The sequence below is a fragment of the Artemia franciscana genome, chromosome 3, assembly GCF_032884065.1.
Source record: "Artemia franciscana chromosome 3, ASM3288406v1, whole genome shotgun sequence".
NCBI lineage: Eukaryota > Metazoa > Arthropoda > Branchiopoda > Anostraca > Artemiidae > Artemia > Artemia franciscana.
The window spans coordinates 3,642,065-3,669,730 of NC_088865.1; the positions used below are offsets into that span (position 1 = coordinate 3,642,065).

The window sequence follows — 27,666 nt, forward strand, 5'->3', positions numbered from 1 at the left end:
GATTCAGTACAACTTTTCTCAGAATTATAAAACATTAGACCCAGCTGAGAATCAGATTTCCCATCAGTAACTTAAAGAAAATATGGCCACATAACTTGACGTTTGGGCTAAAAGTTTACCATCGATTCATGAGAACTTTTCTCAGAATTATAAAACATTGGACCCTACTGAGAATCAGATTGCCCGTCAGTAAGTTAAAGAAAATGTTGCCAAAATAATGATGCCACATAACTTGACGTTTGGGCTAAAAGTTTACCATCGATTCATGAGAACTTGTCTCAGAAATATAAAACATTAGATCCTTTTGAGAATCAGATTGCCGATCAGTAAGTTAAAGAAAATGTTGCCACAATAATGTTGCCACATAACTTGACGTTTGGGCTAAAAGTTTACCATAGATTCACGAGAACTTGTCTCAGAAATATAAAATATTAAACCCTGCTGAGAATCAGATTGCCCGTCAGTAAGTTAAAGAAAAAAAAACACTATAAAATAACAGGAAAAGTGCCTTGTCAAACAGTTCGTGGTAACGAACTGTAGTAAGGAGCGACCCGGCTCAATAGTAAACGAAACTTTAAAAAACGGAATTTCGATGCTAAAAGATATATCAAAAGAATCAGATCTTTATGCTGATTTCAAATATATAAGTTTCATCAAGTTTAATTATTGTCATCAAAAGTTACGAGCCTGAGAAAATTTGCCTTATTTTGGAAAATAGGGGGTAACACCCCCTAAAAGTCATAGGATCTTAACGAAAATTACACCATCGCATTCAGCGTATCAGAGAACCCTATAGAAAAAATTTCAAGGTCCAATCTACAAAAATGTGGAATTTCGTATTTTTTGCCAGAAGACAAATCACGGGTGCGTGTTTTTTTTTTTTTTTTTTTTTTTTTTTTTTTTTTTTTTTTTTTTCCAGGGGTCATCGTATCGACCAAGTGGTCCTAGAGTGTTGCAAGAGGGCTCATTCTAACGGAAATGAAAAGTTCTAGTGCCCTTTTTAAGTGACCAAAAAAATTGGAGGGCACCTAGGCCCCCTCCCACGCTCATTTTTTCCCAAAGTCAACGGATCAAAATTTTGAGATAGCCATTTTGTTCCGCATAGTCGAAAACCATAATAACTATGTCTTTGGGGATGACTTACCCCCCACAGTCCCTGGGGGAGGGGCTGCAAGTTACAAACTTTGACCAATGTTTACATACAGTAATGGTTACTGGGAAGTGTACCGACGTTATCAGGGGGATTTTTTGGTTTGGGTGTGGGGTTCAGGGGAGGGGGCTATATGAGAGGATCTTTCCTTGGAGGAATATTCCATGGGGGAAGAGAAATTCAATGAAAAGGGCGCAGGACTTTCTAGCATTACTATAAAAAAAAACAATGAAAATATAAACATGAAAAAGTTTTTTCAATTGAAAGTAAGGAGAAGCACTAAAACTTAAAAAGGAACAGAGATTATTACGCATATGAGGGGTTCTAAAAATACTTTAGCATAAAGAGCGAGGTATTTAGGAGGAGATAAACACTTCACTCTTTATGCTAAAATTTTTTTAAATAATTTCAACTATTTATTTTACGGCCTTTCTGATTCAGGGGTCATTCTTAAAGAATTGGGATAAAACAAGATTTAGTGTGAAGAGCGAGGTATTAACGAAGGGACCAACCCCCTCATATATATAATCAAAAATATAAGAATATAAAAGTTGGTTACGTAAGTTAATTCTTAAGTTACGTATTTTTTTTTACTAATAAAAACGTTCGTTAAAAATAAAAGATCTAGTTGCCTTTTTAAGTAACCGAAAAATTGGAGGGCAACAAAACCTCCTTCCCCACCCCTTATTTCTCAAAATCGTCTGATCAAAACTAAGAGAAAGCCATTTAGCCAAAAAAAGAATTAATATGCAAATTTCATTTTAATAATTTATGTACGGAGAGCCAAAATCAGTCATGCATTAATTAAAAAACTTTCAGAAATTAAATAAAAAAAACAAGTTTTTTTAAATGAAAGTAAGGAGCGACATTAAAACTTAAAACGAACAGAAATTACTCCGTATATGAAAGGGGCTTTTCCTCCTTGACATCCCGCTCCTTGCGCTAAAGTTTGATTCTTTCTCGCAACTCTACTTTTTAAAACAATAAAAAACTTTAGCGTAAGGAGCGTGGTGTCAAGGAGGAAAAGCCCCTTTCATATACGGAGTAATTTCTGTTCGTTTTAAGTTTTAATGTCGCTCCTTACTTTCATTTAAAAAAACTTGTTTTTTTTTTTATTTAATTATGAAGAAGAATGCTCGAGAAACTAACAAGATAACATATTTTAGTAGGTTTAGTACTAACAAGGTAACATATTTTGTTCATATTTGAAAAAACTTGTTCAAATAAAAAAGATTGGCAAAAAAGAAGGAAATAGGTACTCGAGAACGCCTCTTGCTAGTCGCTCAGAAAATAAAAAAAGGTTGCTGGAAAAAATCATCTATTGAAGTGTTTGTCTGTTAGTTAGTGGTTGAACAAACGGCCGGTCTAATCAAGAGAGGAGCACATAGGCTGGAACACTTTGTAATCCAACTTGCGCAAATTTTTTTATTGAAATGACTGAAAAATGTTTAGTTAGAAAAAGAAATTTGCCTCAAAATTACCAAAAGTAACCAGGGACCACTGAAGCACAGTGGCAGTTCTTTCCTCTGTTACGCCCGGGTTAAATCTTGATTAGTTCCCCTCCCTCTGTCTCTCAAAAATTTTCAGGCGAAATTTTCATTTATAACAAAATTTGAGCACAAAATATCACAAAAAAAACATTAAAATTGATTAAATTCCGTCTACTTAATTTTATTTTTAAGGAATGATGATGAAAATTTAGGAGAAACGAAAATTTCGGATTCAATTTGATTATGTTATCTGCACCAACTGCGCCCTCTACTTCATTTCAATAAATATGGAATTTCAAAAATTACAATATGATTATAAATGTTGGGCTATTATTTGGATTTTGCACCTCTAAAATTCGTGTGCCCAGGCAAGTGCCCCCTCTGTCCACCACCCTTAAAACATATTTGTTGTAGCAGCAATAATAATCGCAATAAACTGGTAAAATCTTTATTTTTAGCAACTAAAGCATGTAAATACGAGCAACATGTCCTTCAAATATATCTCCCCAACTTATTACTTTTTAAAAACCTCCAAGTTTGAAACTTTCAAGTTTCAATAAATGGCCGATCTAACCAAGCTAAGAACTTGAACCTTTTAAAAAAAAAATCATGAGACCGTCACTAAAAGGAAAGACGGAAGGGAGGTCAGATTAGAATGTCACACGAGGACCAAAGGAAATGTACCCCGCCGTACGAAGACTGCCCCATTTATGAGGATAGAAAAACCTAAGCCCCGTCCGAGAAAAGCAAGATAAAAAAAGGTCGTTCTTTTTTGCTAATAAAACGGGGAAAAGGGATGATATAAAAACAAAACCTTTTATTTTTGATTTCTTGAATACTTTAACGTAATAACATTCATACAAGCGCATTGACGAACAACTCTTAGTTTGAACAGTATCTTTAAATAAGGGATTGAGGAGCCATCTATCCATCTAGTATCTTTCATCTTTTGGGCTTGCCTATACAAATTCTCAAATTCACAAACAGTCCTTAATAATTCCTTAAAAAGTTGAATTTCACATAAATCGATCCCAGTAAGTAGATAATCTAAGGGTATGAAGAAGTATACTTCATTGGCCAAAAAATGCAGGCCAGTTGAATTTCACATTAGCCGATTCTAGGTTCCACTTTTTAATTCAGGTAGGTCAGAATAGACATAGATATAGACACAGACATAGAGCAGACATAGCCATGGACACAGATACAGACAAAAACATAGACATAGACTAACCTAGCCTATCTATTCTGACTCAACAAATCCTCTTGATGATGCAAGATTTCCAGGATGGCGGAAAACAAACGGTGGCGGAAAACCGCGGTGGCGTTAAAACACCCACACACTGGGAAATGAGTAGCACAAATTAACGATAGCTGATAATATGTTCAAAAGGTTACGAAAGAATATGAACGGATACCAATGGGCTCCTCTAGACGGCGCAAGCGCTTACACAAGAAGGGAAGGACCTTATTGTCGTACTCCCTCCACAATATCTCAAAATTCTAACAATCTCTCGATAAATTTATTTTTATTTCCAAACAATTTCTCTTTTTTTTACCTGTTTTTCGAAGTCATGCGCTCCTTCCATTTCGGCAAATGAATTTTTGCCGATGTTATTTTAATTCCACTATTCCATGGATCATATTAAGAAAGAGAAAGACAAGATGGCTATACAAACGCTCGAGAAGAAAACTATGCAAATGATTAAACATAAAAATCGGACCGTTAAGAATAAAACTGTTCAGAAAGTTTAATCATCCCTCGTTTTACCGTAATAACCAGAGTTTTCAGTAAAGAAAGAAATATTGGCCTTAAAGCTTTTACATATAAATCACCTGAAAACCTACTTGTCTTCTACTCCACTTAACAACTAGGTTTAAAAATCTCTCGGACCTTCACTTGAAGGAATAAATAAATGTATTTGATGGGATAAAGCTCTCAGGAAGTGGGTTCCAGATTGACATAATTTTTAAAGAGCTGTTTTCTAGTACTCTTGCCTGTATTTCCTCCTTTGGCAACCAGAACAAGCTGCATATTTGTTTGTCTCGTCTACTTCACAAACAACGGTACATCGAGAGAAAGCTCGAAAGAAAGTAAATAGATACACCTGTGCAAATGTGGGGATTGTCTCATATGCACCTCCCGAAATTCTGGATCCGTCACTGTTAAGCGGTTCTGTATCCTACCACACTAGCCCTATTCTTTATCATTTTTAAATAATACCAAACGAGTTTTAGGAGCCACAACAGAGAGTGGGCAGCCATATTCGACAACAATTCTCATAAAGGGCAAATGTTGAAGGGTTATAGAGGTGGATGTGGATCAGGTCGGATTGGGCTCCTCATATGATGAACCAATATTAATTAATATGAGTTGCACATGAGACTGAAATTTAGATAATGGGCTGTCTAAATCTTCCAGATTTGGTTAGAGTAAAGAGAAAAAATATCCTTCACGTTTAAGCCATTTCATTTCTCGTTTGAATAATTCAAAAAAGGGGGGCCACCACGGTCCCATTGAAGTTCTTTTGAATACAAAGGGAACACTTACTACTTTGCAAGCCTTTAATCAAGTCATAATTTCATGGGGGGAGGGAAAATTTTCAAACAAATAGCCGTCCAATGAGCTGTCTTAAAGGACTTTTGAAAACATATTATAATAGTTTAGCCAAACAACACACTTTTTTTTTAATTTAATAGTTCTCCTCTGGGAAAACCTATTTTCTTCCCTTCTCCAAGGAAAATATGGCTGGGTGTACTATATCTTGCCAGTCTTGTACAACCAACTAAAGCTAGTCCGCAATTTCTGTGGTGAATGATACCAAGAGAAGCAGCACCCATGAAAGGGAAAAATAATTTTAATTTAGTAGAATTCCTTCTAGATTCAAAAAATCAATATGGCTTGGGAAGGCATATTTAGCTAGTTATAGGGGCCAGATTTCCACTTTTCCCTTTTCATAGAATTAAATATAGGCAAAGAGCTCAAGAGAGCACAGAATTACCCATAAATATTGGGTACAGATCCCCTCCCCTTCTTATCCTAGGATTATTAGCGAAAAAAACACACCCAGATCTTAGAATATACGCTCAAAAGCGCACACATCACGTTTGGATCCAGAACCGTTCAAAGGGGGAGAGGGGGGTAACCGGGTCAGCTGTCCCGGGCGCCGTAGTAGCTGAGAAGGGATGTCGGGCCGCGGCTTGGGGATCACCCACTTTAATCAAATTTCTCACTTTGATTCGGCTTTTTTGCTTACATTTAATTCAGGAGTGGGCGCTGTAATTAGCTATACGTAATATACCCTAGGCACTACCAACCCCAGGAACGGATCTGATTGGAACAATTCGTTAACCCCCTACCCATGCATGGCATATGAAAACATGAACAGCCACAGTATCTTAGTTTAAAAACCTTAAGCGCTTGAACAAATTTGAGAAAATAAATCAATGCTTTATTTGCTTTTTCCTGTTCAAACTATTTTCACAAATTCATTATCTTACCACACAAAAATTTCTGAAAACATTCTGATAACTATTCAAAATGAAATCTGGTTTGGCTTTAATTTTCTTTTTTTAGAGAAAAAAATCTAGTTTTTGCGTCATTCGAAAATTCAAGAATGTGTGTTACGTATCGCTCGGAGCAAAAGGATTTTTTTTCTGACGAAAAAAGAATCAGGTTTTTGGCAATGGAACAACTGAGAGAATTTTTGAAGTCAATTTTTTATGCGTCTACTATCGACTTTTGATTATTCAGGCACCGGCTAGACCGTGAAAATTTTGTTTCTCAATTCTTCTTTTTCAACTGTTTTTTCTTCTTCTTTTTTTCATATAAAGAAACAGTAAAATGAATTTAGTTAAAAGAATATGACAAGCAAAGAGGAAAAAGTTTTACAAAAGAAAGAACCAGGCACAATTTTTTTTATTTTTATCTCAATAAGGCTTTATATTTTGCATAAAACACAGGAGGGGTCGAATACAACGAAGAAAACAGCAACTTCTTAACAAGGGGTCGTCAGCTCTCTGAAATCACGTACATCATGTTGTACGTGCCAAGCGTGGCGAAAGTGTGGCAACTTTAAACTAACCTAGGATCTGCTAGGTCGTTAGGGTTTTCTATTTATTTTAGTTTTATTATGGCTCTTTACTTTTATTTGAGAATTTTTGTGAATACTACTAGAATGCCTTATATATTATGCCGTCTGTGGCCAATCTATTCCCGAATTCTGATAACCCAGCCCATCCTATTTCGGACACAATGGAAAATTAACATAATTTGCAAAACTTTCAAGAGTATTTACGAATATTGTACCAAACGTAGCGTAGGGTAAGGGATGCAATTTTTTGTCAGGAAATATGATAGCCTGATACTGTAGTATAATCCAAGATTACAAAGTAAATGTATTTTTTTTACTTCCACAGGGCAAGTGCAAAAACTTTACCAGGGGGTGGGGCAACTTGGTTTTAAAATCCCCCGTACCCCGCATAATTTTTGTATGACTCACTCAAAAGGAAAAAAATAGAGATAAATAAATTTTGTTGCATTTTGTAGACCCCTCCCCCAAACAAGCTGAATAAAACTTTCCTGAACAAAAATCCTGAATACTGCACTGGAAATGACCTTGGCTCTCCCCTCGGGATATCCATGGGAATTATAAATATTTTCTTTAATTTAGTCATTTAAGTTATTACAATCCCCTCACCCACCAAAAACACACAAATGGAGCACTCCTGAGCATAGAAACCCTTAATGAATTTGGAACTGGTAAAAGGCTAAGAGACATTGCAGTCTAAATGAAAATTATCGTAATTACAGGGCGTGTAAAGCCAAACTTTGAAGCGCTAAACAAGGAAAGCCCGCGTATCTCTAAACAAAATCTAGGATTTTTTAATGTCGTTCTTTAGTTTTATCAAACTTCTCTGTAATTTCTACTTATTTCCATATACCAGTACCCCCCCCCCTTTAAAACAGTAGCGTAATTTTATAAAATCCTGAGGGTGAGGGCAAAGTTGGAGCTAATTTTCCCAAATCAAGTAAAAATGGTAGTATTTGTATAAAGGTAAAGATTTACTAAAGATAACTGACCTGTCTCTCTGGATACTTAAATTATGCAGGCTTTTCAAGATTTTTTACAGAACTAAAATTCAGATGGGGAAAATGAATATTTGTATAAAGGCAAAGATTTACTAAAGATAACTGACCTGTCTCTCTGGATACTTAAATTATGCAGGCTTTTCAAGATTTTTTACAGAAACTAAAATTCAGATGGGGGCGGGGCCAAACTGAGGTATGGAGGGACAAAATTAGGCCTGGAGGTGGCAGTTACCCCCGTGCTTCATAGTAAATTACACCCCTGCTTTAAATTCGAAAGCCATACACACGCCTCTAATTAGGCATACATGCTGGATTTTTATAGGGAGATTAAATAAAAAAAAAAGTTTTTTCAGCTGAAAGTAAGGAGCAACATTAAAACCTAAAACGAACAGAAATCATTACGTATATGAGCGGTTTCGCCCTCTCGTCAATACCTCGCTCTTTAAGCTAAAGTTCGAATTTTGTAAAAATTCTTTAAGAATGACCCCTGAATCACAAAGGCCGTTTAATTAAAATAAATAGCTCTTTTGAAATTACTAAAAATACTTTAGCTTAAAGAACTAGGTGTTGGAAATAAGTCACAACCCCTCATATATGTAATAATTTCTGTTCGTTTTAAGTTTTAATGTTGATCCTTACTTTCAGTTGAAAAAAACTTGTTTTTAGATTTAATTTCTGATCATTTTTTAAATAATGCTGGGAAAACCGGCACCCCTTCATGGAAAATTCTGTTCCTCCATGGAAAGATCCCCCCTCATAACCTCATAATATTCTTCTGATGTATCTATTGGGATCAAAATTCCATTTTTTAGAGTTTCGGTTACTATTGAGCCGGGTCGCTCCTTACTTACGGTGCGTTACCACGAACTGTTTGAAAACAGTCATCAAACAGCGAAAAAAAAACAAGCATATTACGGAAAGCTTTTCAGAAATAAACAATTCAAGACATTTTTGAAAACACGTATTATTATTAGTAAACTGCACACTCACTAACCCCCTTAAGCACGCAAGCGCCCGGATTCAATAACAGAACTATGCTTTTTTGAACAGCCATTTTTATGTCTTTATTCTACTTCTTTCTGGTCATTTTAAGCAGATTTTATGAAACTCTTGGTTAATTATCACCAATTTCTTCCGCTTATAACTTTCTGTGGTCTCATATTTAAAAAAAAGGAATATAATGAATTCACCCGCCAATTTTCGTCTGAATTCTTTTTTGTAAATGGATTTTTTCCTCGAACTACCGGTTTTGAAAAACCTGTCTCAGATATAATATATTCTAAGAGTTCTTAATGAGAATATAGCTTGAAGTTCCCTTATCAACGAGTCTAACTTTCCTTTTTTTTCAATTCCGTTTCCTCACATTGATTCAAGCAAATAAATTTTAGGGAGATAGAGAATGAAGTTTTATTGGAATATGAAATCTATAAAGTGAAAGTAGACACATTGAAGCTTATTCTGCCAGAAAGCGAATATTGCTTCGCCGGGCGACCAAAATTCCTTCCGAAGTAAAAAAATTGTTTCGCCACACTTGAACTTGAAGCTGACAAAATCGTGACGCGAGGCTATATTTTTAAGATAAAAATAGAATGGATGTTAAAAAATTAATAACAAGCATTAGATTATATCCCATATTGTATGCTATAAGCTGCAATGAATACAAGAACCTGAGAATCATAGAAAATGTATGGAAGGAACGGCAAAAACGGCATGAATCAGGTAAATATGCATTTGGTATTCATTCAATATTTGAATGAGCATACTAGCTATTGATGAATAAAGGGAAAAATAACACTCGCCATTTGCTGATAGTTCCCTTTTCCCTCGGTTTATATTAGTATATTTCGCAAGCTTACATCTGGCCAATAGAACGTACATAATATAATACAAATCAAAAAAAGGTAGAAAATCGCCTTCAGTGCGAATTGCCTGGCGATTTTCGTTTCACCACGTGAACTTTTTTTTGTCAAGCAGTTTTTTGTCACGGTTTGTCAGAACTTACTACTACTACTAATAACTCACTGCAGCACCAAGCCGCCTGAGGCCAACAAAGCTACGCACGCTCCTCTTCCAACCTGATCTACTCAAAGCCTCCCTCTTTACACCCTCCCAGGAAGCTCCCATTTCCTTTAAATCTTTATTTATGACATCCTCCCAACCCAGACAAGGACGACCTGCTTTCCGTGTAGCCCCAGACGGTTGGTGTCAGAACATAACTTAAGTTATAATAGACTACAGACAGCATGCGTTTTAAAAAAGTCTTTGCGCGCTTTCTCCATGCCGCCAGTATATTTTCTAATACATTCCCCCTTCCCATTTTATTGAATTGATGCCATTGTCTGGAACGTACACAGGGAAGGACCTTTGGTTAGTAGCCCAACTTGCAGGATTTTTTCTTCAACTATACTCCATATAATTTGCGTTTTGCATTAATTTTTTGACGTCACTTACATAAACCAGGAAAAGGAAATAACGTTTATACCAAGGAGCCTTAGGAAAATAGTCCCTATTTTTCTCGTCGTTTGGAATCAGCGGCAAAATAGCCTAGTATTACATAGGCCTTGTCACTCAGAAGTATTAAGATCCAGCTTGGAGGCTTACCGTTTCGTTAACCATAGTCTGGAATTTGATATCCGAAAAATTACGCACGGCTTTGTGTGCTTATTTTTGTGTGACTTCTATTATTTTGTGATCACATGTATTATTATTAGGCGTAATTTGTTTCTTTAGTTTTTATGTTGAACAGCAACAATCTAGGGCTTGCTGCTGCTGTTTCTATAAAAAAAAGTAAACCATTTTTACTTACGTACAATACTGGCAGGAAAGAGGCAGAAAAACAAGAGCTAAGAGCTCATATGGCACTTGTGACGAGGTCAGAAGAGCCAAGAGCTCATATGGCACTTGTGACGAGGTCAGAAGAGCTAAGAGCTCATATGGCACTTGTGACGAGCTCAGAAGAGCCAAGAGCTCATATGGTATGAGCTCGGGCAAAATTTTAAGAATCAATAGATGGCTTTAAAAGCAAAATCAGAAGCTTAATGCCAGTCGGGATTTAAAATACAAGCTCTGAGTCAAGAGATCCTTCTAAATATCAAAATTTATTAAGATCTGACCACCCACTCGTAAGTTAAAAATACCTCAATTTTTCTAATTTTTTCCTCTCCCTTCCGCCCCCCAGATGGTCGAATCGGAAAAAGCGACTTTATCAAGTCAATTTGTGCAGCTCCCTGACACGCCAACTAATTTTAATCGTCCTAGCACGTCCAGAAGCACCAAACTCGCCAAAGCACTGAATCCCATCCCCTAACTCCCCTAAAGAGAGCGGATCCAGTCCGATTACGTCAATCACGTATCTACGAAATTTATAAGTGTTTTCCAGGATTTCCGGTTTCCCTCCTCCAACTCCCTCCAGTGTCAACAGATCTGGTCGGGATTTGAAATAAGAGCTCTGAGACATGGGTTCCTTCTGAAGATCGAATTTCATTTAGATCTGATTACCCGTTCCTAAGTTACAAATACTTCATTTTTTCTAATTTTTCCGAATTACCCCCCCCCCAACTCCACCAAAGAGAGCGGATCCGGTCCGGTAATTTCCGTCACATATCTTAGACTTGTGCTTATTCTTACCACATAGTTTCATCCTGATCTCTCCGCTTTAAGCGCTTTCCAAGATTTCCGGTGCCCCCCCCCCTAATGGCACTGGATCCGGTCAGGATTTAAAATAAGAGATCTGAGTTACGAGATCCTTCTAAATATGAAATTTCATTAAGATCCAATCACTCCTTCGTAAGTTAAATACCTCATTTTTTCTATTTTTTTTTAGAATTAACCTCCCCCCAACTCCCCCAAAGAGATCAGATCCGTTCCGGTTATGTCAATCACGTATCTAGGACTTGTGCTTATTTTTCTCACCAAGTTTCATCCCGATACCTCCACTCTAAGGGTTTTCGAAGATTTTAGGTTCCCCACCAACTCCCCCAATGTCACCGGAATCGGTCGGGATTTTAAATAAGAGCTCTGAGACACGATATCCTTCCAGATATCAAGTTTCATTAAGATCCGATCACTCCTTCGTAGGTTAAAAATACCTCTTTTTTTCTAATTTTTCAAAATTCACGCGTCTAGGACTTGTGATTTTTTTCCCCACCAAGTTTCATCCCGATCCCTCCACTCTAAGCGTTTTCCAAGGTTTTGCCCCCCCCCCAACTCCTTGCAATGTCACCAGATCCGGTCGGGATTTAAAATAACAGCTCTGAGACACGACATCCTTCCAAACATCAAATTTCATAAAGATCGGATCACCCATTCGTAAGTTCAAAATACCTCATTTTTTTAATTTTTCAATTTAACCGTCCCAAGACGGTCGAATCGGGGAAACGACAATTTCTAATTTGATCTGGCCTGGTTCCTGATACGCCTGACAAATTTCATCGTCTTAGCTTTCCTGGAAGTGCCTTAAGTAGCAAAACCGGGATAGACAGACCGACAGAATTTGCGATCGCCATATGGTAGATACCAAGTGCCATAAAAACGTCACATATAGCCATTAGTGAGGAACGGCGTGGGATATTCTCCCCTATTCCCTAGATGCAAAATTTAAACTCCATTTATTATCTTCAGTCCTTTACTCAAGCCTAACTCCTTAAAAATTAATAAAACCTACCGACTGTATGCAATCTCCATAATGAGATGTGCGCTCTTGCCTCCGTGCATCAGGTATAATTAAAAAAGAAGAAAAAAAATTTTTTTTTTGGGGGGGGAGGATTGGAAACCTACTGAATCTCATCGTGAAAACACTCCTAGAAATATAAACTTTACTACCGGTCGTTTGACATAACGAAAAAAAAAGTTTTACTTGCGGATCAATGAAGCCTGCACAGCGCAGGTGTCGATCTATAGCGATCTGCCCTCAGCCAGAATTGAAATGTGTGGTTCGGGGAAAATCATACAACGCATCCCGTTTTTTTTTTTTTTTTTTAGTTTTCTTAGGTACCAAGTTAAAGCCGGGTAGACTTTTTGGTTGTCTTAAGGGGAAATGGCAATAATTCTTGCCCTCTGTCTATACGGAAGGTTCTTGGAATTAATCTTAAAGGGGAAATTCCTTCCATACTAAGGTAGCCTCAGCTTAACTGAAATACGAGTTATTCATTAAGAAAATCATTATGAGACGAGGCCAATGGCATTGAATAAGCGAATCAATGAAGCAATTAGAAAAAATAAGGAGACTTCAAATATCCGGTTTGTTTGTACACGACTCTGTGCCTTCAACCCTGGTCCATAAATATTATCGCAGGATAGACACAGAACACATGCTCTCAAGCCTTAGCCAGTTCATAACCTACCCAAATCAAAATTGATTAGAATACCAAGTTTGGGACGAGATAATTAATATCATGGTAGCTATGTCGTGACTGGGGTTTTATTTGGCAAATCTATTTAACTTGCTGACAATAAACAAATTAAGAATAAACAACTTAATAATGCCTATTCAAGAAAGTTTTTAATGACCGAATCACCGAGCCCTTCCTCTGCCTAAGTCCAGCTACGTCTGCTAAGTCCAGCTAAGTCTGCTAAGTCCAGAATACGTATATTATCATTTCCAGCAATATTTCCAACTAAGAGCATATGCAATCGAGGAAATCTCAATACTTTTAAGATGTTCTCCAGAGCTCAATATATTTTCTCCGTGATTAGCCTGTTTTTACATTTTAAAGCTCCACCCTCCCCCAGCAAATTAAAGTTAATTCTAAAAGGGCTAGTTGACTGACCATCGATTTATCCGCATATGACCACGAGCCAATATTGGCTAGAGTTTCTTGCAGTGCTAATAGGCTATTGGTTTTGCTTGCAGTGCTTACTTTCTGTGTTAACCGCAGGGATTAAAACCCAGGGGCTTGGGCCCATATTCAAAAATGCAATTTTCCAAAGGAATTTTCCAAAAAAACAAGTTCTTTCACGAATGCGTCTACTGATACAGGACAAAGAGTTCATGTCAGTATCTGTCAGAGGGGAGGATAGGAGTCACAGATTTTCTATGGGGAGGGGAATCAAGACTGCAAATAAATCTAATTTTTACACCATTTTGGAGAGAATTCAATTCAAAGCAAATGTATGTAATAAAAAGTTGGGCCTTGTATGAAGGGGACATAGCATCACCGAATTTCTCCCAACTGGTGTTCCTGGGAGAGCATATAAAAAGGACAATTGGTACTTGCTTTGTCTTCTAGGTACCGTTTCTTATAGCCCCAACTTCTGAAGAAAGGTTAAAACCGTAGAAAAAAAATTCTTAGAGGGGATTCTACCTGAAGTATGATATCATATAAAATTTCCAAACTAGAGTGTCTGCCAGCCAGGGACCCAGTAAAAGTGCTTAGCGGCCTGCTTAAATTAGCTATTAATTTATATTATTTTTAAATTTAAAATTTAATAATTTAATCAAATTAATTTATTAATTTATTAAATTAAACTTAATTAAATTTAATATTAATTAAATTAATTTGAGCTATTAGCTTAAATTAACTATTCAATTTTCGAAAATGCTGATTCCATTGAAATAAGAGACATAAAGTAAATTTAAATGAAACAATCTCGGTGGTCGCTGCCATTTAAGTGTACAGCTATAAATCAAAAATATAATGCACAACTACTGAACTGCAGATGTACTCTACATGCCACTCTATGTGCCATTGTACATGCACTACATGCCAGCCATAATGCCAGCCATGTACTCTACATGCCAGCCATAATGCCATTTTTTGTTCATGTCTGGTGTTTCTGATAATATGTCCGTCCACAGTCCTTAAATACGGGGTTGCCGTAAGTAATATGATGCTGTGAATTGTCTTATTCTTTTAGTTCCCTGTCCTAGGAAGGATATGAAAATTTATTTTATTTCGGCAAAAGTCCAAATTTGCCAAACAAGATCTCAGAATAGTGTAGAATAATGTTTTTTTTTTATCAATAGATTTTTTATTATTTCTTTGATGGGAAAAATTTTGGTAATTTTTTCAACAGATTCCTATAAAAGTAATTAAAATACAGCAGATTTGAATCCCTCCCTCTAAATTTAGAAAAAAACAAAGAAGAATGCGAACTTTTCAGATATATAATAGCTTGTAGATTTACATTTTGAATTAATTGAAAGAGAAAAAAAACGTTACTCTCAAAACTCCAAAAGCACTATTTTGGGCCCAAGATGACTCTAAAAAAAAAAAAACAAATAAAAAGAAAAATAAATATGGTAACTGCCTAAATCTTGTCAAGTTAAAAACACACAGGAATCACACTATTCAAGTGATTTCCGAACTGTTTGATGGAATTTCCCTTAAAAGCAATCGAAAATATTAAATCAGAAATGTTTTTTTTCTTTATTAGATTTTTTTTATTACTCCACTTGTAATTTTGTATCTTTAAAGTGAACAAAAACACATTCATTCGTTCATTAGGGAATGATCGATGGGTTAAGGAACTTTAAAATTGCAAGTAGCCTTGGTCAATCAAACTTCAGAATACAGCACAAACATCGCGTAGTTACAATGTCGATCGATTTTCCAATACAAGGGGAAAAAAAAGGAATCTAAATATTTTTCCCTCATTGATCTAGGATCACCAGGGGGGGAGTCACCTGGGAATATTAGCGATTTGCTGGGTTATACGGATATTTACCAATTATATAGAAAGTCATGACAATTTCACTTACGTAGGCCGTTTTCAGGCATAGACGTTTGGAACTGAGCCCCCTATTAATGGTCGCCCGATGCAAGAATGCAGTGAGTTACAAGTATCACAGAATCTGAAAATCGTTAAAGCCCGATTACAGCGTAAAGTGCTGTGTTCTTGGCTCAGCAAAAGGCTGGAGGGTACACTAGGATAGCAATTGCTCGGCAAGTTCAACTAAGTTCTTTGAAGAAACGATACGATACAATTATTTGTATTATAATAGTTTAAAAATAAATACAGAAAAATAATAGTTTGGCACTCCATAAGCATCTTTTGACTGTGACTAAGTATTTTTTTATTGTTTGTTATTGTTTATTTTCAACTACAATTTTAATAAAAGCATGCTTCTTTTATAATTTTTTCCAAGCCGAAGAGGTGAAGTTACCTCCATGTTTAATAATGTAGGGAAAAGTTTGAAATGTCTGTTATAATGAGAAGTTTAGCTTTAGCTCTAAGCCAATAGCCTACCTAGATAAATAAAAGTAGTTCCTCTTAGACCTATTGTGGTCAATAGGACATCGACATACTCTCCATAGGAATTCATTCGACAGACGAGTCCCCTCCCCGTCGTCACTTCAGGAGCTGGCATTAAACATCAGGCCCCTTTGCGGCCAAGCGAAGATGAATCCGGTGTATTGTTATATGTCAATGGCCTACTTGAGTTGTGGGAAGGTTCAGCCCTGAATATCCCCCCTTACACTTACTACGCCTGCGGGCACTTCTCATCTATTCACGATGACATTAGATACGACTTAATATGCTTACCTTTTCTTTTAGTAGTTATACGCCTTTAAAACTATCTGCATTAAATATTGACGAGCAAGAGAAAGGAACCAAAAAGAGGGAAAAAATATTGAATTTCCTTTTTCTTCGAGGTTATATTGATTTTTGAATTTTCGGTTGCTTAGAAACGAACAAAAGGAGAAGAACTTTTTTCACAACTTTTTTATGGTTTTCCTCGCTATGGGAGTTTCGAAGGTAAAATCTCGAAAATTCAGCCGTAGGATCATTTACTTTTATCTTCACAGAAAAGACTTTTCAGAAAAGGGCGTACCCGGATTTTTTGTTCGGGGAGGGGGTACAAAAAATACGTTAAAAATGCATCAGAAAATTGTTCATGTGCATTTTTTTTACATTTTTATGAGTCGGTAAAAATATCGGGGTAAGGGTTTGGACCAGAAACTCCCCCCTCTTCTAGATAAAGCCTTGCTTTTAGATGTTTTATTCCATCTAATTTTTGCCATTATTCGCTTAAAATCCTCAAGATTTATCAAGAGCTATTGCAAAATCATTGTAGATAAAACTGACCATGCATTGTAGAATGAAAGATATCAGGTCTTGTACCATTTGAAGGGACACGAACAGATACGTACTTGGGACTTTTTTTCTCAGGGGTTGACACTTGGTGGGATAGCAGCATTTGGCAAACGTATTTTAAGGCACTTTAAAAAATGAGCAAGATTGACAGTTATATGAAAATAAACAATTGTATCTCGCATAAAAACACATATTACGTTGACTCTACGCTCGTTTCTTTCCTGTTTTTTTTTTGGGGGGGGGATTTTAGTTGAAACGTGCTAGACCAGCAAAGTGGCTCCTACTTTTGGTCCTAAAAGGACAAAATGTGCTGAAAATTTTTCACGTGCTTCCAAAATCATGACGAGTGCCACTCTTCTATTGATCCAGATAGTTGTGAGAGTTGGAAATAGGAAAATCGCACCCTGGAAAAGAGCACGGGCCCCGAAAAATTAAAACTAGGAGAAATCCACTCAGGGATACAAGCACCTAGTAAAATCTTAACTCATGGAAAAATGTAACCAATGATAATGATATCCATGGAAAATTATATCCCTAGAAAAAAGTTCCAATTTGGTATTACTTCCGGATTAAGGGATGTACAGCTTTAACATCAGCTTTTATTTGACAAGTGTAAGCCCGACTAAGACTAAACAGAGAGAACTACGTAGAGAAAATAAAGAGAAAGAAAGCTGCACAAGGACGTATAAACAAGGGCCTCAGGGCCCAAGCCACCTGAAATCTTGGTTTCTTAAATTCAAGGACGCTTCTCATTTAAACTATCATGTGAAATTATTTTGTTCTTACTTTCGCCCTCCCCCCTACGCAGAAAAATTCATGTGTACGTGTCTGAAACGGCATACTTACTATTAAGTTCAAACGATTTTTTTAATGATCATTTGACTATCCTTTCCTGTTTTTAGACGAAAGGCTGAAATATGGATCTCGGTCCTAACTATTTCAGTGATTTTTATTTGATTTTTTCTGAGTGCTGCTTTCCCAGATTCTCAGACAAAATAAGGGTATTGCTCATTGGAATAAAACCCGTTTTCTTTTTGTAATGACAATGGCTGTTCTTTTCCTGCAACAGGGTATGAATGGAGAAACAAATCAAATCGGGCTCAAATTCTTTTTACCTTGAACCCATTTCCAAATCAGAATTTTTAGCAGGAGTAATGAAATAATGTAAACTATGATAGTAATGAAGAGTGGAAATGAGGATAAACACACAACTTGTATATTAGTAAAAGATATATTAACCATTAAATACTAGTTATTTTAGGGGTGTAACAAGAGAAACAGAACGAAGAGATAGAAATGCATAGAAGACATTTAAAACGAGGGTTTTAAGTATAGGCAATAAAGCAGTAACTAGTCAAAGACCCAAGTAAAACAAAAAATTACGTAGAAGGGTGAAAATTTAGTATTAGTTGTACGACTTCTGTTGATTTTTACCAAGTAAGGATACGTTCTCCGGATGAAGGATGACAGATTGCCAAAGATCGTCCTTGTCAGCCAACCTTCTAGGGTCAACCGAAAAGCAGGTTGACCACGAATGATGTAGTAAGGAAAGATTTAAGGGAAATGGGAACGGTACTTGCGGGTTATAAAGAAATGTGAATTTAAGTTAGGAGTGATAAATGAAGTTAAGTTAGGATAAAGAAGTGAAGTTAGGTTAATCATAATGAAATATATCAAAATATGATGAAAATATAATACTTTAGCAACCAAATTATGGAAACTACAACAGAGAATTATAAAAACAGGCTGCCCAGAACGCTTTATGTTAAATACGTAACCTAACCAACCCTACATATTAAATATTGAATTTAAATATACTTTAACGGATAACTAACTTTAACGTATACTTTAACAGATAACTACCGTTTATCTGGCTCAGCTACGCTGATTATCTTCGAGTGGACACAGAAAACCGGTTTCATTGCAGATCAAGAACGAAGTGTGGTCGCTATAACACGTAAGTACCATGGGAACTTCTTGGAAGGGTGTAAAGACGGAGGGTTTGAATAGACTGGGAAGGAGAAGGAGCGTGCGCAGCTGTGTTGGCTTCAGGCGGCTGGGTACAGCAGTGAGTTGTTAGTAGTAGTAATAGTAACTATGGAGCTTTCAGTGTGTGCATGCATTAATAAATTAAGAAAAAACAGGGGTTCTTTATAACAATGTCTTAGAAGAAGTCTTCGTCTTGTGAGCAGGTATACATTCACATATACATTATTAGTAAATTTGGGGGTAGTGGGGCTAGAGTTTACAGCTATAGCCCTGGATTCAGATTACTTTCGACAATTCAAGACTTCGTGACTGAAATGGTTGCAGCTTTTCTGGCAAACCGAAAGGTTTTGATTCAGATATCCTCAAAAAATTCGCCAGTTTATCCTCTTTGTTTGGTTGTTAGTTTATTGGAGAATCCAAACAATCAAAAAAACATTGGGAGTGTTGGTAGTTAAGATGTTCAGATAGAAATTTATGAGCCCCTGAAACTCCTAAAACGACTTTAGTTTCTCTTATAGAAATTATTTCCGTGATTTAGCGCTACCAGGTGGCACCAAAGGATATATTATACCATTTTTAACCATTAAAATTCTCAAAATGCTTGATCTTTTAAAAAATAAGTTTATTCACAAATAATACAAAAATATTATAAAATTCAATAAGTAATCTATCGAGAGAACTGAATCAATAAGCACGAAAATCAATTTTTTCAAGCATGCTTTCCACAATTGAGTTAATCCTAGACTGAACAAAATTATGTTTTACCCTACATTTATATGAAATACATATTTAATTCATTTTTTTTAAATATACAAAGAATGGGAAAAACAGACTCATTTTATTATGAAAAATTTCTTCCATCCCCTGCAGAATCCTCCCTGGAAAATTTTCCCAACATGTAAAATTATGATAACATATTTAGATTTGAAAAGGATTAGACTGAATACCGAAATAGCAAAACTGCTGAACACCAAATAATTTGCATACCAAGAAAACGTGAATACTATGATCTGAAGGAACTGCCATTTATTTGTGTCGAGGGGTCTCTAATTTCAGTCAGAAAGGAAAAGCACCAAGAGGTCCTTTTACCAGTAAAAATAAATAAATACAGGGAAAAGGTATTAAAAAATCAACATCACTGATTCGACCCAAAAGATGAACAAAAGAAAAATAGTCCAATTCATAATCTAAACAAATGAAAGCAATTGGTAAAAAACTTATAATGAACACCATAGTTATAAAAGTAGGACACTGTGAGTAAAAATCTGAGGGGCCACCTACTTTCCAACATCTGGTGTGAATCTCGGAGCGCCACGTGTTCTGTACAGGTCCGCCACATTTGGCACATTTCCAACGCTCGTGGGACAGGTGTGATACACTAGGCAAAGTTTATCACGCTTGGCAAGTGCATCCTGGTTACGTGATTTTTGGAAATCGATGACCCCTCGTAAGTCACAAAATGAAAACACTACGATAATTTTTTTTCTCAACTCTATGGCATCCTTAAAACCTTAATGCCGGTATACAAAAAACAACAGTGACTAAAGGTTTCTCCTTTTCAAAAAGTAACAGCTCGATATACTTCTTCTGGGCTGCCCTTTCTACAAAACCCCAATATTTAAACTTTACTTACAAAGGGCAGTATACCGGCATGGTTGTTTGTTAGGTGGTCACTATCGTGACAAACAGGATCTCCTGGGTGGGAATGTTCAGACGATATAGATATAATTTGGTCTCCATTTGTTAGCAAATTTGTATTGCAGCTCGACTTCTTATACTCGCGACACCTCCAAATTTTCTTGCCATCTCCCTGTATTCTATCTTTTCTTAGTAGATATTTATAGCCTTTGTGTATCAAAACATCGTTTCCACGCTCAGATTTGGACAGTGTAAACGCCATCACAGTTTGTGAACTTGTTCCGACGGCAATCTGCATTGTAAAAAACAGCTGTTAAGGTTTATATTCCTAGTAAAGCCTGCGATTTTACGACAAGCCTACAGCTGTAAATGGCAACAAAATGACAATTTTAATGTTAAAATTTTATTTATTTCATTAGTTTAAATCTATCATTCACCCAGACACAAGTATGATATTACATAGTTTTTTCTTAGAGAATGATTTAAACTTGTTGAAAAAAAAGAAAATGGAAAAAACAGGGTAATATTTTCGAACATCGCTCATGTTTTTAAACATGTTTTTCAATCTAAAAAGAGTCAAAAGCAAATCCCAAAAATGCATAACAATGGAAAGATAAAGCTACCAAATGATAGCAAAATTGCCATCTTATTTTACCATATTACAACTGTAGGATTGCAGAAAAAATTACAAAAAACTTGAACAGAGAACATAAACCTCAACAGTAGACACAAGTTGGTCTTTATTATCTACAAGGCAGACTCTTGGCCAGGCAAAGGGCCCGTGACCTTGGTTAAGTGTCGGGTTTAAGTACAAGAAGGCTCATTTTATTATCCCATGAGCAGGCAATTGTTGCTCAGAGAAGATTTTCTTTTTCAGCTTTCCACACACATAAAATACTGCTAAACTACTAAAGAGGGAGGCTTCGAATTGATCCTGAAAAAGGAGGAGCGTTCATAGCTGTGTTGGCCCCAGGTGGCTTGGTGCTGCTGTGAGTTGTTAGTATATTGCTGAACACAATGTTATATTTGATAATATTGTTGATGGGACTTGGTTCTTGTCGAGGGTCACTCAAATCTGGCTTAAACACAGAAAAGAATAATATTTTACCCATTTATTTGAGTGGAAACAATTTTCCAGGGTGCAACACATCATGCACTATTTTATTGTCCTTCACGGGTATAATGCTATCTTCTTACCCTGGATGCAATATAGTGTAGGTGCAAGGTTTCATGGCTTTAGTTATCCAGGACGGAATTTTCTAGCCACCATAAAACAAAAAATAGACTAAATAGCACGCGAGTTTTATTCATTGTGTTTGGAAATAGGCTAGGAAGGCATAATTTATAGACAGAGAGATATCGAGTCCCAATTGGTAACGGCTGGAGAAGTAGAGTCGTTTGCAAAGAGGCAAATACAATAAAATTGAAGAGTTTTTTTAATATTTAGGGTTTTATTTTGAAATATTATAAACATATTTTAACTTTGTTTTGCGCTCATATTTTGTGCTCTAATCATGGACACATAGGCGTTTGGTGCAAAAATAGAAATTATAGAGGAATTTTTTTCTTTTCTTTTAGGAGGAAGAGTTATGCCAGAAACTCTTGCTTTATTATTCCTGATGGAATTGTGTCGCCAAATGGGTAGCATCGCATCATCAGCATTTTGACTACATGTCTACCTTAGATCGCTATAACCTTGAAATTGATCGTTTTACAGGCATATAGGCTACTCAAATAATACTATATATTACTGTGTAAGAATTATTCTTCAAGATCCCTAATTGTTTTGCTATGTGCCATTTAAGATGGCAAGAAAAAAAAGATGCTTTTAACACATTACATCTTTTGCCAAAGGCTCTTGAATTGGCCATGAGCCTGTGAGAGTGATCACACAAAGTAAGTGAGTTGATAGAAAATTTGTGATTCGTTGCAGTCTGCCCTTGAAATAGCTACGAGATATGTTTCCTTAGTCCATCACCCCTAATATGGCTATAAAATTTTGCGTTTAAAAAATGTTGCCAACTTAAATCTTCGACAATCCTATGAAAAAACGCAACGGAGATTGATTATTTTGCAGAAACATAATAATTTAGCCTATTAAAATATTTCCTATAATTATTCATCAAGACGCCTTGTAGCTATGTTGTGTGCCAAAACGTAAATAAAAAAAGTGAACAAATCTCTTATGAAGAATGCTGAGAACCTAATATCTCAAAAGGTGTCATTTCTTTCGCTTGGCATCACTGAAAATAGCATATTTTCTTCTTTCAAATAATTTGATAATTAAATTTGTATTTTTAATGCTTGTGTTGTTGTGACATCCCTTATAAATTAGATACAAATGAGTATACATGAGCATCCATGAGTATAAGGTTGTCTTAGATTGTTCTATCTCATACAGTCCAACCTTATCAATTCTCCACTTGTTTTAAGTCGACAAGTTCTTATCTTTTTTTTTGGGGGGGGGGGAGGGGGCAAACCTTTGCGGAGTTTCATTAGCAAGGTCTAACTTTTGCTAGTCTAATTGGCGCACGCTAGCCTGGACTAACGGTATTGAATGCATAGAATCAAAACTACACTGTTTGTTTACTTATCACGTCCCAATTACTTATAAATCAAATCAATATCTAATAAATATAATTTTAACTGATAAAAAAAAAAAAATTAGGTTGGCTTTTCCTGTTAAAAAGTAAGATTTTCGCTAAAATAGAAGCCGTCTTAATAGCAGCATAGTGTGAAGGATGTTCTACATCCTTGTGATCCCTCCTCCCCAGGAAAATTCTTACCTCTAGCAAGGATTCTGCAACGATATTCGGCGTAGGAAGCATGTCATTTTTGAATTTCACCTGTAGTAAGTTAGCTTCTAGAAGTTTTATTTCTGTTTATCCGCCATATCCTAGTAACTACTCCTGTTTCAGGGGATTTTTTTCCTCAAAATAGCGGTTTTTCAAATTTCTTGTGGAAAAATTTGGGTATAGTGATTTGGCAATTTAAAGACATTCTTAAAAGCCCCTATGAAAGAACTTTTGTAAGGACTTACACGTTTCTCGAGATTTTTTTAGAAATACCCGAGTGATCCAAAATACCCGGTAAATACCCGGTAAATATACCAGAAATACCCGGTTTAAAAAAATGAAAAAAACACAGAGTTTTTATGCACTATTTCCTACTACCCAAATGTTTGTTCAAGGGAATATATTTTCTTTTTTTTTAGCTAAACACGATCATTTTTTTACGTTATGCATGTAGATATTTATTAAACAGTTCGTGATAACGAACTGTGAAAAAGAAGCGACTAGGACTAAAAGTGACCAAAACTCTAAAGCAAAGAATTTAACAACAATCAAAAGAATTAGATATTTATGCTGATTCCAGAGATATAAAAAAACCATTAAGCTTAGAATTATGCGTCAAAAGCTATTAGCCTGAGAAAATTCATCTCATTTTCGAAAAAAAGGGGGGGGGCATAACCACAAGAAGGCAAGCAATCTTGATGAAAGTGACAACAGTGAATTCAGCATATGAGAGAACCCTGTTGTAGAGGTTTCAAGCTTCTATCTAAAAAAAATGTGGAATTTGCATTTCCCCCGGAAGAAAAATCACAGATGCGTGTTCTTTTATTTTTTGTTTGTGTTGTTTTTTGTTGTTGTTTTTTCTCCAGAAGTGACCGTATCAAATCAATGGACACAGCCATGGCCTTGAGACAACCTGTGACTAAAATGCGTAGTACAATAGAACCTGTACTTTACGGCAGAAATATGGACCAAGATTTATTTTCAATTGAATAAGGATCCTTTTAATTTAAAGTTATATTTCTAAAATTTGATCGTTCGGATTTAAAGCATAATCCAATCCATTTTATTTAATGGTTTAAGATTAGGATAAAGTTCAAGAGCATAAAGGGGGGGTTAGGATAAAGGAGATGATTGGAATTCGATGCAAAGTTTGCATCGCATTGCAATCGCATGACAAGCCAAAAACCTAAACTTTCGAAACAAAAATTTCATATGAAAATTTCACAAAAATTTCCTTTTGGAAGCAAAATTTCAGTTTTATGCAAGTGTTGATATTCTTCATCTGAAACTGATCTGTTATCTATTTTGTTTGTTATTTGTTTAGTTGAAAATTAGAGAAAAAATAGAAGAGATTTTAGAATTGAGAATATAAATTTTTATGGATGATTACATATTTTTTTTTTTAAATGGGAAAGTAGAAACGCTGACTGATAACAATTTCGATGACGCAAGCTTGAATTTTAGGCCATATCAAGCGTAGTATTTTGCAACGAATTGTTTAAGGCTTCGTGTTGACGCTCTTTTATTTTTTATGAAAATCTCAAATAATTATTTGTATAGCCTCTTTCGTGGAAATATTTTCTACTATTTTTGAGTATCATTTTTATCACACTACGAATGCGCAGTAAAGAGTGAATGAACCACAACCCGTACCTTAAGAGTTTTCAATGCTATAGGCAATATAATGCAAGGAAATCCCCTTCTCTCCCCGCTGTAAAATTTCTCATGAAAAATACCCCTTGAAACTTTGCTACCCACAAAAAATCTCCCCGTGGAAAATCCTACCGCAGGAAATCCCCCCCCCAAAAAAAAATCCGTATATTTACAATTACAAACACAAAAAGTGAACAATGGCCCAGAGGCAAAGCTATTGGAAATTTTCAACAATGCTGAATCAAATGGTTATCTCAAAATTTTGATCAAATATCATTGGGGGAATGGGACATGAGAGCCCTCCAATCTTTTAGGTCACTTAAAATAAGCACTAAAACATTTCATTTCCGTCCGAATGAGCCCTACCCCCATCTTCTAAGACCATTAGTTCAATGTGGTCACCCCTGGAAAAAAAATTCGCGCGCATTGGAGACCCTTCTTCTGGCAAAAAATTCTATATTTTTGTGAATAGGAGCTTGAAACCTCAACAGTAGGGTTTCCTGAAATGCTGAATCTGATGGTGTGAAAATTAGGCCTTTCTCGAAAATTAGACAAAATGTCTTAGGCTCGTAGGTTTGATGGGTAACATTAAATTTTACGAATTTGATATATTTCGAATCAGCATAAAAAGTTAATTCTTTTGATGTATCTATTGTTATCAAAATTCCGTTGTAAGAATTGTGGTTACTATTGTCTCGAGTCACATCTTACTTACAGTTGACTACCACGAATTATTTGAATTGTGTTTTGATTTTGTTGATTAGTTACGTATTTTCACAAGCGCTTGCCTCGCCTTTAACCTGAATTCAATAAGAAAAACAAGTTTTTTTTTAATGAAAGTAAGGAGCAACATTAAAACTTAAAACGAACAGAAATTACTCCGTATATGAAAGGGGCTTTTCCTCCTCAACGCCCCGCTCTTTACGCTAGATTTTGAATCTTTCTCTTAACTCTATTTTTAAAACAGTAAGAAACTTTAGCGTAAAGAGCGGGGCGTTGAGGAGGAAAAGCCCCTTTCATATACGGAGTAATTTCTGTTCGTTTTAAGTTTTAATGTTGCTCCTTACTTTCATTCAAAAAAAACTTGTTTTTCTTATTTAATTTCTAGACGTTTTTGAATTAATGCATGTTTTGATCTTGGTTCTCCGCACATAAATAATTAAAACGAAATTTGCATATTAATTAATTGCAATTAATCGGAGTATTTTGAGAAAAAAGAGCCAGGGAGGAGGCCTAGTTGCCCTCCAAGTTTTTGATTACTTAAAAAAGCAACTAGAACTTTTAATTTTTTACAAAAGTTTTCATTGGTAAAAAATATACATAACTTACGAATTAAGTTACGTAACGAACTTCTATATTCGTATGTTTTTATTGCGTATATGAGGGGATTCAACCCTCGTCGATACCTCGCTCTTTACACTAAAGCTTATATTTTGTCCCAATTCCTTAAGAATGACCTCTGAATCACAAAGGCCGTAGAATAAATAGTTGAAATTACTAAAAATACTTTAGCGTAAAGAGTGAGGTATAACGAGGAGGTAAACCCCTCATATGCGTAATAATTTTTGTTCGTTTTAAGTTTTATTGCTGCTCCTTAATTTCAGTAGAAAAAACTTCATATTTATTTTTGCATTGTTTTTTGAAATAATGCGGGAAAATCCTGCGCCCCCTTTCATTGAAAGTCTCTTCCCCCATGAGAAGTTTATCCATGGAAATATCCTCCCATATAACCCCCCCCTCAACTCTCCCCCCTAAACCAAAAAAATCCCCTTGAAAACGTCTGTACTCTTTCCAGTAACCATTACTATATGTAAACACAGGTCAAAGTTTGTAACTTGCAGCCCCTCCCACGGGGACTGCGGGGGCGTAATTCGTCCCTAAAGACATAGTTATTAGGTTTTCCACTATGGTGAATAAAATGGCTATGATCCGCTGACTTTTGGGAAAAAATGAGCGTGGGAGGGGGTCTAGGTGCCTTCCAATTTTTTTGGTCACTTAAAAAGGGCACTAGAACTTTTGATTTCCGTTAGAATGAGCCCTCTCACAATATTCTAGGATCACTCAGTCGATGCGATCACTTCTGGGGAAAAAAAACCAACAAAAAAACAAATAAACTCGCATCCGTGATCTGTCTTCTGGCAAAAAATGCGAAATTCCACATTTTTTTAGATAGGAGCTTGAAACTTCTACAATGAGGTTCTCTGATACGCTGAATCTGATGGTGTGATTTTCGTTACGATTGTATAACTTTTAGGGGGCATTTCCCCCTATTTTCTAAAATGAGGCAAATTTTCTCAGGGTCGTAACTTTTGATGAGTATAACTGCTCTTGATGAAACTTATATATTTAAAATCAGCATTAAAATGCAATTCTTTTGATGTAACTATTGGTATCAAAATTCCATTTTTTAGAGTTTCGGTTACTATTGAGCCGGGTCGCTCCTTACTACAGTTCCTTACCACGAACTGTTTGATTTAGACCTGATTACTCCCAGTATTGAATTTAATTTCAGTAAAAGACCCATAATTAAATTTCACCTTGACTGGTCTTCCTGAGTGATATTTTAAGCTAGTAAAAAGGACGAAAAGTTTTGAGTCAGATGATTTCTACACTCTGTCCCTCTGTATACAGCACTAAAGGAGAAACTAAAGATTTCACTCAGGCCTTTTTTTTGTGAATTGTTTGAAATAATGACGAACTGTCAGGGACAAAAATGAACCTGATGAAAATGTCAACTTTTGAAGATAAATTCTGTCTCAGGTCGTCGATAATTTCAGAAACCAGCTAGAAACATGTTTAACCCCAAGCAACCAAAATAAATAAACC

The 27,666-nt window shown here is 35.9% G+C and overlaps 1 protein-coding gene across 4 annotated transcripts in view; it reads right to left on the reverse strand.

The window, feature by feature from the left end:
• The window catches only part of LOC136024766 (protein tramtrack, beta isoform-like), a 77,485-nt gene that overhangs the window by 15,649 nt on the left and 34,170 nt on the right, over positions 1-27,666 (reverse strand). For 3 of the 4 annotated variants that reach the window (XM_065700218.1, XM_065700216.1, XM_065700219.1), the window contains exon 6: positions 20,388-20,684. The exons of the other annotated variant lie outside the window; for it this stretch is intronic. In XM_065700218.1, coding sequence (XP_065556290.1) covers positions 20,388-20,684 — 297 coding nt within the window. The remainder of the gene's footprint in view (positions 1-20,387; positions 20,685-27,666) is intronic. 4 annotated transcript variants of the gene reach the window in all.